Consider the following 10,091-nt stretch of genomic DNA (forward strand, 5'->3'; position numbering starts at 1 on the left):
GTAGAATTTTGTTTTTTTTCTTTTTTCTCAATTTTTTTAAACTTTTAATTGTGGAAAAATGTAAGGGGTGGTGGTTGTCCTGAGTCAACTGGGGCCCCCTCCCCTTGAATCCGCCTATGGTTAAGAGGTAAAGTCTTTAGGGCCTTTTTAAAACAGTCAATGCTTGGTGGTGAGTTTTGTATTTCAAATGGAAGTGTGTTTCAGAGGGTTGGTCTGATTGAAAAAAAAAAAAGATGTTTAACCATGTTTTGAATTTTTTTGCAGGTTGGTAGGTTAAATGATGTGATGAACGAAGAGTGTCAACAGGTGAGTGTCTTTGAACCAGATAATTTGGTGCGATGTGATAATTTATAAACCTCCCTGATGTGATTATGTACTTTTATACATAATTAAAAGAACTTTAAAGTGGATACAAGCGATAATAGCTTGCCAGTTGAACTTTCAGAGCACTGCTGTAATATATTAACTTGGCAACAGTTGTAAAATGCTCCCATTCGTTAGTTTGGCGTGATGCAGTTGAACATTTTGTGGAACACGCAGTTTGTGGGGGATTGGTGAAATGTGGCGTTTCGTAGATTTTTTAAATTCACCAAAAACACCACTTCTCTTATATCAGGACCCTTAGCATAGCATGTATTGCTTTTAATTTGTAGTCTGCTTACCTGGTCGGTATATCAGATCCATCAAGTGTAACATGTCGTCTAGGACTTCTTGATCAGTGTCAGGTTGCCAGAGCATACGAGGCTATCCGTGCGGCTTATGACTGTTTTCTGAATCCAACAACCAATCAACAACAGGTTTGTGGGTACTATTTAAATTAATCTCACAACCTTATATGCCAACTACAAGTAAACTTGTTTATATGTTCATACAGCATTTAAGGATAAATGTCAAGCCATTTCAAAATTGAATATACTAGTCTCATAGTCCAATCAGCAACTAAGCTTAATAGTCGAGCAATGTTAGCACTACAGGGTTGGTGGGGTGCAAAAGGGAAGGCCCCCCCCCCAATATCATGTTATTTGCTCTCTAGTTACTTTTTATTTATTTATTTCTGTCTTTTGTGTGAAAACACTTTCAGTGATGTAGCACTGGTATCACAAGTGGATCAAAAGTTAAAAGAAGAAAACCAGAATGGAAATAAAGAAATTGAACTTAAAAACAAAACTTCATTTGGAAGGGTGTTCCATGCTTTAGTTCCACGATATGAAAATGTCCTTGGTACCAGATTCCATTTTTGTTGAATCAAGTCATTATTAGACTTGTTCCTAGTACATTGAGGCTGATTATCATTGAGATAATTTCCCTTCTCCCCAATTTTCCATTCATGCATATCAATTGCTGTTTTGAAGTTGATGCAGAACAGTTACTTATACGATCAACACAAGAAAGTGCATTTAACAAACTATTTACTTTTGTAAAAAGTACTGTGCATTTAAATAAAAAGTAAAAAAAAACATGAATGGAAAAGTTACCCATTAGTGTTGTGATTTTCTTTAAATTGCTATGAAAAATCCTGTTAACCTCCTAAATTTGCCCTGCTCCGCACTCAGAAGACACAGGCACCACCACTGTCTTCAAGGAATGCAAGGAAGATATATAATTTAAAAAATAATGAATTATTTAAATTTCTTCATTAGGTGAGAGCTGCTGTCACCGATGTTCTCCAGCACACATTAGTGTTTTGCAGTGCCTGTCTTCAGGTGTCGTCCAAGACAAGTGATCCTGTTGTTCAAAAAACATTCGTCCAATCAGAAAAGAATGTCGCTAATAACGTAGCTAATGTGGTCGATAATTTTAAGGTTTGTCAAATATGAAACTTGGAGCAAATTGTTATTTGTTGTTGTGGCCACCATCACCATAATAAATCAATTTGATAATCCTGATACCCTTTGCTTGAGCATCTGCCTGTAGGAGGCTATTGGTGTTGTTCACAGCATCAGCATCACTATTATTAAGGCCAAATTTGACAGCATTGTACGAAGAGATAAGTCTACATTAAAGACAGTCCAAGCTCTCCGAATGGACCTATACATCCAGTACTATAACTGTCATTTCACATTTTTTTGTTTATCTAGGCCTTGAAAGATGACTTTTATAGTGAAGATAACAGACAGAAGTGTGCAGCCAGCACTAAGCGACTATTTGAGGCTGTTGATGAAGTGGTCACCTTTGCTTCCTCACCAGAGTTCACTGGTATCCCAGCTGAAACCACTTCTCAGGTACACAGAATTCATTTCTTGATTATTAGTTTATTTGTAATTGTTAGGGCAATACAAAAACCTGATTTTGAAGTCTGGAGATGATGTTAAAATAAAAAAAAAAAAAAAAAATCCTTTCCGAGCCACTGGGGCTCATAGCTTATCCCCAGTTTCTGTAGTGTGAAGCGGATGAGAGTTGTACTCTCCCTGGACTTGACACTAGTCCGTTGCAGTTTGCTGGTACCCATTGATACAGCTGGGTGGAAGGAAGGAATGTAGATAATCTGCACAGCGGAGACTCGAAACCCCGATCTAGCCCCGAAGCCCAAACCTCAACAGCTGGGCCAAACTGCCACTACATGATGTTAAATTGGTGTACAGTAAAAATGGCCCAGGTAAAAATGTCCCCCAATAATAAAATTCTGTATTAAACCTGATTTAAAAAAATGTTAAACTGAAATAATTTAGTTTTTAAAAAGAATCCAACATCAAATAAATTGCCATTTATATTTTACTTTTTGCGTGATAATAAGCCATGATGAGTAACACTATTGTTTCCATTTGAATGCAAGAATTTAATCAATAAATCAACATAAATCATGTATTTAGTAATACTAAAATAATTTATTTATGGCCTATTTCACGGAAGCGGAATCACAATTTTTGAGAAATTAAATCTGGGTATTGCTATGAACTTCAATTTCTTTTTACAGAAAAGGAGAATAATATTAATAAAAAAGCTTAGCCCTTACAAAAAAAAATCTATAAATTTCATAATTGGGAGCCATTTTTTATTTATTGATCCAACACTTGCTATTTTATAGTGTTTAAAGATTTTAAGTCATTTCTGTTACTGAATTTTTTCATTGGGGCCATTTTTACCTACTTGTGGTTTAGGGCCATTTTTCCTACTTTTATTAATATGACTTGTTATTTTATTAAGTAAGATATTAACAATAATTGAGGCATTTGTGGCAAAATGGTTAAGTTGTCGCATGATTAATTGAGCTATAAAATATGAGAACTAAAAAATTGGCTAAAAATCCAAATTTGTATTTCGCTATAAATCAACAGTTTAATGTCTTATGCATCATGTTCTAAAGTATTAGTTCAGGAAATGGTCATCAAAACATGTATTGATGTTATTTTGATAGCTTTCCATTAAACAATGTATGCACAAATAGTTTCAGAAGACAATTACTCAAAATCATGTTTATTTTAGTTCAGAGTGCTGTACTTATGCTTGAAATGTCTATTTTCCATGAACGACCCCTCATTTTAATTTAAATTTTTGTTACAACTTAGCCATTTTGCCACAACATGACTCAATTTACAATAATGATGATACAAATACAGTATACACAATAATTGTTTAACTGGTTTGAATTATATTTAATTTCATATTTATATAGTTTATTATTTGTTTTCTAGCACACTTGCTGATCACAAAAGAAGACTAGTATTCAGTTGGAGCTTGTAGGTGAAGCAGGTGAATGATGGGCAGACTGAGTATAAATGGAGTCTAGAAATGAATTGTTTGAATCCTGCACACTGCAACCTGAAGCTTAGGATACTCTGATGTATTGAAGTTAAGCAGGTGGATTGCGAGACGCAATAGACATTTATTTTGTGCATTCATTAACATTAGTTAAACATATCAGGTTTGAGTAACTTAGTGTTGGTCCAATTCTGGAGTTATAAAATGTTAGTCCGATTCTGGACTTAGTTAAAATGCTGGCCCAATGCTGAGGATAGTATACTAAATAAAAATTTGGTCCGATGTTAAAAAGAGATAGTTATTTTGCTCATGTAGAATGAGTATATGATGGTCCTAGTGTAAATTATTGTTAATTGAAGGTTAACAATAACTTAAAATTCTTAATATAATGTAAATAGTGTAAACTTCTAGTCCTATTCTGGACTTACTTAGTTAAAATCCTGTACTTAGTAAATGGTGAAAATCACACAATGCTGAACTTAATTAAAATGCTGAGGATACTGTACTAAATAAAAATTTAGTCTGATGTTAAAAAGAGATAGTTGTTTTGCTCATGTAGAATGAGTATATGATGGTCCTTGTTGAAATTTTGTATTCTAGACTATTATTGTTAATAGAAGGTTACCAATAACTTATAATACTTAATGTAATGTAAATAAACTTTTAGTCTTATTCTGGACTTAGTGTAAATTAATGTAAATGGTCGAGTCCTATTCTGGACTTCGTGTAAATTAATGTAAATGGTTCAGTCTTATTCTGGACTTAGTTAAAATTCTGGACTTAGTGTAAATTAATGTAAATGGTTCAGTCCTATTCTGGACTTGGTGTAAATTAATGTAAATGGTTCAGTCCTATTCTGGACTTAGTTAAAATTCTGGACTTAGTGTAAATTAATGTAAATGGTTCAGTCCTATTCTGGACTTGGTGTAAATTAATGTAAATGGTTCAATCCTATTCTGGACTTGGTGTAAATTAATGTAAATGGTTCAGTCCTATTCTGGACTTAGTGTAAATGCTGGACTTCAATAAAACTGATTGCAACACTATTTCATTGTACTACAACTCATTTGTAGTGTACTGTATTTCAAACGACACATACTGTACAATCCAATAAATCTTAACGAAACTTTTCTGGAAAATTTCGTCAGCGTCTCGCGCAAAAAGACAGTTGGGATTATCCAAGCGGAAGCGATTGCCTATGATAGGCGATCGCCACGCGTGGAACCTACGCGCCACCCACCACCCTTGGCCCCGCTGAAAGATATATATGCCTCTTAGAAGTTGTTCTTGACTTGGTGTTAGTTCTGCAGTTTTGCTGGTTTTTGCTGTTCTAGCTGAAATCAATGAATATTCATCATTTCTCTGCCTGGTAATGATGATAGCTGATCTGGTGGAATATGCAAATGAATCAACTGAAATTAAAAATAGAAATGATATCGATTCTAACCTCCAAATATTATGACTTTTATTACTTTAATTACTTTTTAATTAATTGCCAACTAACATACTTTCATTTATTATAAATATTCTACATATAATAACTTTATATAATTTCAACACTAATATCCGTTGTATAAATCTTGATTATAATACAACCCAAGGCAATGCTTGTCAATGTGTCCACCTTTCTTGGAGAGTTTACCATAGACTCTCCTGTAGGTGCTTTATACATGGCAAAATCAGTATTAAGTGAAATACACAAAATTGGTACATAACTCTCAGTATCATCAAACACCGTAATTTTTACTGATACTGAGAGTTATGTATCAATTGTGTGTATTTTACTTAATACTGATTTTGCATGAATGGACAATGATAGGATTAAAACTGGTTAATGATGGGTGGGATAGTCTATCAAACTTTGCATGTTCTTCCAAGGAAGTTCAACATTACAAAATTTAAAGAACAATTAATACACCTCAATAAAAAAAAATAACTTTCCACTTACCAGAATCTGATATTAGCTTTCTTAATTTTCCAACACTTTCCATGGAGCTTATCAACATGCTGCTGTTTCAAATAAACAAAATTAAATTACAATGGATGTCATTCATTATAAGCTTATTCTTATATTAAATAATGTTTTAAGGTTGTCTCAATGTATACATTGTGCCTCTCAGTGGCATAACAGCTATGCGCTTGTTAAAAAAAAAAAAAGCAAACAACCAAAGTCCGCCGAGTGGACTTCACAGCCCCCGACCCCATCGTCTGTCAACAACATTTTTTGGTGGGCATTTTTTCCTATTGAAAAATATTAAATATCTCTTCACTTACCACATATGGTACTCTTGTGTTGTTATCCACTTTCACCGTCTCAATTTTTGTATACTCATCATGAAAATAAACACCGCTGCTTCTTAACGCTCTATAAAATTAAAACATAGAAAAGATAACAATGTCATAATTACTGTAGTGACATATTGTTTTATTTTCCTGTCTTTTAAAGGAAACAGTGAAAGGTACAGTATCCTCAGTAGCTGTACCTTGGCTTTAAAAACATTGTAAAGCGTAAAAATATTGTTTTATATTTAGCAAACAGTATTGCCAAAAATAAAATAAATTGTTATTGTTGAATTTAAGCAGTATAGTAATGGTTAAAATTTATATAATAAGAAATATACACATTTTTGGAGATTTCAAGACAGTGGCAGGCGAGATAAAAATAATAAGAATAAATTCTTGCCTAAAGCATGGAGTTACAATTATGCCTAAAGGAAGATAAAACAGGCTGATTTTATATAGTCTTATTGATAATTCCATTATGGTTAACAATAGCAATATTATTATGGAGGATGATTGGTTTACCATATATTAATTTTAGTTCAAATTCAAATTTTAAAAATAGAAATCTGCAAATTTATGAACATTGCCAGACCTTAAGGGAACTTAGGTGGTATATTTTAACCGTTGATGAAAGTAAACCTAAATACCTAAATGCTACAAAATACAAAGAGAGCTGAATTTTGAACATAAAAACATTAAGTAAGTTAAACTTGCTTAAGTCGACTGTACCTAAGTCAAATAATTTCTAAGTCAATATTATTTTACATGCCAAATTGTTGTGTTTCCATTAATTAACAAATTTAAGTTTTTATCCAAGTCGAACAATATATCAATGGCATTTTGGATTCGACTTGGGCAAGTTCAACTGTAATAACATTTCAAATATTGTCAAAAATACAATGCTTATATTACCAATTCTTGTACAGTAATTGGAATTATTGAAATAAAATATATCTTACTTTATTTACAAGTTTTTGTTCTGTCTCAGCAACTTCTTCTTCATAATACCCTCACAGAAAATGCTTAAAAAAAACCAAAATTTTATTTATAGAAAATTAATTTACACAAATCAACACTTAGATGGGGCGTTTCTACTTCTATAATACTGAATTTCATTCATGTTATAACTATAATAAGAGTTATTACCTGTAGCTTTCAATCTGCATTCTCGGACCTTCTTCAGCTGAATGGCAATGCCTGCGTCTCTGATGATATAATGGTGACAAGTGGGCTCTGCGATGCTGAGCATTAGAATGTCCCCCTCCTCTTGGTCTTGGTGTAGGTCATGCATCTTATCTCTCTTTGATGTTTTTCATTTCCTTGTCCAATAATTTAGTATTAATCCAGTCTGGTCTGGGTGAGAGGTTAATTTTGTGGGTCAATCCCTAGTGTTTCCCGTCCCCAGAAAGAATAATACTGTAAAACAGTTGTAACTTATGATCATAGTGTTTCATTTGCAAAGTTCCATTTACGTGAGCTTGATTTGTTTGCTTTGAAATGTTCAATGAGGGCCGACTGCAGGCCCTCCCCTAGATACTGTTGCACAGTACTTAAAATCAGATCTGAATTAAATATAAATTAAATAAAAATTTTAGCCATGTTAAAATATACTGATATACAATATATTTGACTTTTCTACTGAGAAATCAATTCTCTTATGTTTCTGACTGGGGAAATACCCCTTAACCACACAGCTTATAAGCAGAACCAGAAAGAAAGAATCAATCAATCAAATTAATTAGTTATGTTATGGGGCAGGGGAAGCAGGAACCCTCACATGGTGGCGATCTAGGGGCCCCAATCGTTCCCAAAATGTCAAAGCAAATAAATCAAGCTTAAGTAGATAGCGCCCCATCAATCATCTCCTCCATGTCACCAATCCCCCCCCCCCCATTTCAAGATTCTATGCTCTCAGAGGGGTCCAAGTAAAAGCCCCTGTAAACTCTGACAATTTAGGTATTTAAGTATATTATTTGCACTTGCATTACTTCAGTACTTTGTACTTTTATTTGTTCCTGTTTTTACAGTTAAAATTTCTCTCTGCAAAATAATGGTATGATCTTGTAATTTCTATAGTGTAATACAAGTTTTCTGAAATTTCAATTGACCTTCAATGACCTCTTATCAAAAATTAGGAAATAGTTTGATGTGGATTTGTTTGATAAATAAATTCACAGAGAAACATATACTCGCAATGTAATTGTATTTATTTTGCATACTTTTGATTATTCAGTGGATCAGATAAAAGATCAGATAATTTTGAAATATATAAAATTTAATATCTTTTAAATTCAAATATAGAGGAATAATACTTTGTACTAAATTTTTAAAAATAATTGTTTTTATAAATCTTTCTTATCTTGTTTATCCTTCCTTTTCTCATTCCATTGGTCCAATATGAAAGAAATTAATTTCTTTTCTGTCAGGAAAATAGTTACTAAGACGGCTAGGAGGCACAGACCCCCTATAAAGATGTGGATGAGACGGAAGTAAATTCCACGATCACAGCAAAATGTCACCTGTTTAAACAATGAAAGACATTGAGTTATTATGTTCATTATCAATTTATTTGCCATAAAATTTCTAAGAATTTCTAAAAAATAAAAACAATCAAACTATATGTGTTTAAAAACTAACAGATAGTAATGCTAAGACTTTTCTTTAATAATAATAATAATAATAATAATAATAATATTCAGTTATTTATATAGCGTCTTTCTTTGCAGGTACGAAGCGCTTTTGACCCTGGTCATTGGGTCTAAATGTTGTAATATAAATACTGCTTTAATCAGTGCAGGAGCAGGCAACCCCACTAGGTTCCCAGTGAAGGGCACAGCGAGGGATTGAAACCCCGACCTCAACGTTCGGACACCAAACCTACAGGGAATGTGCAAATAGATGGAAAGAGGAAACAGGAGAACAAATGTAGACAATTTACTATCATAATAAGCTAGGCCCAGACTATCAAATTTTATTTGACAAAAACATATGACTAAATATAGTCATGATGACACCACATCATGACCATATATAGGCACATCATGACTAAATATGGGCGTACAACAGTTGTTTGTCAAGACAGATAGTTTTGATAGATAGCGTGAACACAGAGTTTTCATTTAGTTTATATCAAATTTAGTTCTTTTTATGTAAAATAAAATCCTGACTCACCTCAGAGAAAATGGTAGTTACACCTGCAAATAGGTAAACTAGTAGCACAGGTAATTTTGGTACAAGTCCACTTAAAGGACTGTACGAGCTTCCTTTGTAGAAATTATTGATAAAATATAAACTGCAGAAAAATGAACATAATATACATAGCATTCTCAGCTCATAATAATACACTTCATATGGCATATATAAACATAATAATTTAATGCCTTGTCTAGAACGTTGTTTACTGTAGATTATGTCACCTCAAGCATATGCCAGGCCATTTTAATATTTCCCTTAAATGTTTTTTTTTCATTTTTTAGTGTTTAACGCATACTGTACAGTACAATATATTAATAGCTGAATTTATAAATTATTGAAAATAATGTTTGTTTTTTATTTCTGTAATATAAAAAATTTACTTGATTATACTGTAATACTAGGTATTTATTTTACAATAACAAAATTATGCTTACCCTGAATAAACCCTCTCGAAAGCATTTTAGAAGGTCCCAACAGAGTCAGATCATCATATTTTTTTTCAATCATTATACAGGGTATCCTGTTCAGTAGATATCTACAATTCTTCCCAGTTAGGCCAAATAAGAAAAATTTATTGTGCCGGCCACGCCGGACCAACCCAAAATGTTTGAAATTGATGGTCAGCATTTTATTTATTTTTTTTAATGATGATGCGACAGTGTTATGCGATTGATTTGCCCTTCAATATAAATTTTAAAATGGTCTTTGTTGTGCTTTTGTGTATTTTCTACCTTTCAGGCATAAACATATTAAATTTTCCTACCGACCTATGCATTTTTGGGATTTTCCCATAATGTGGCAAACACAAGAAATTTTTTTAATGGCCTTATGCTAATAACTAAGCCTCCTTATAAGTCTTAGGTTCTGGAGTTGTTCTAGAAATGAGAAAATTCCTGCTATCACAGGTATTGAAC

At 32.8% G+C, this 10,091-nt stretch overlaps 2 protein-coding genes and 1 long non-coding RNA gene across 3 annotated transcripts in view; 1 reads left to right on the forward strand and 2 right to left on the reverse strand.

The window, feature by feature from the left end:
* Window positions 1-264: 264 nt before the first annotated feature.
* On the forward strand, window positions 265-4,176 carry LOC117107040 (talin-2-like; the record flags this gene model as incomplete). Its single annotated transcript, XM_033248565.1, is given in 5 exon segments — window positions 265-306; window positions 654-797; window positions 1,641-1,802; window positions 2,079-2,222; window positions 3,633-4,176. Coding segments are annotated over 5 exon segments (504 nt in total), but the record flags the coding sequence as incomplete, so codon positions are not given.
* A 567-nt stretch (window positions 4,177-4,743) lies between these two features.
* LOC117107041 lies at window positions 4,744-7,340 on the reverse strand. The gene is made up of 5 exons (XR_004445186.1): window positions 7,129-7,340; window positions 6,942-7,004; window positions 5,974-6,064; window positions 5,648-5,709; window positions 4,744-5,111 (listed from the first exon to the last, which is right to left on the reverse strand). It is a non-coding gene; the product is annotated as an uncharacterized LOC117107041 (long non-coding RNA).
* An 828-nt stretch (window positions 7,341-8,168) lies between these two features.
* LOC117107034 (protein RFT1 homolog) overlaps window positions 8,169-10,091 on the reverse strand; it is a 28,016-nt gene continuing 26,093 nt past the window's right edge. The window contains exons 13-14 of the mRNA XM_033248554.1: window positions 9,154-9,274; window positions 8,169-8,501 (exon numbers count right to left, since the gene is read on the reverse strand). Of these exons, the coding sequence (XP_033104445.1) occupies window positions 8,325-8,501; window positions 9,154-9,274 (298 nt within the window). The 3' untranslated portion in view covers window positions 8,169-8,324. The remainder of the gene's footprint in view (window positions 8,502-9,153; window positions 9,275-10,091) is intronic.

The sequence above is a fragment of the Anneissia japonica genome, unplaced genomic scaffold (assembly GCF_011630105.1).
Source record: "Anneissia japonica isolate Jap-2015-1 unplaced genomic scaffold, ASM1163010v1 scaffold9291_len582782_cov165, whole genome shotgun sequence".
In the NCBI taxonomy this organism is placed as follows: Eukaryota; Metazoa; Echinodermata; class Crinoidea; order Comatulida; family Comatulidae; genus Anneissia; species Anneissia japonica.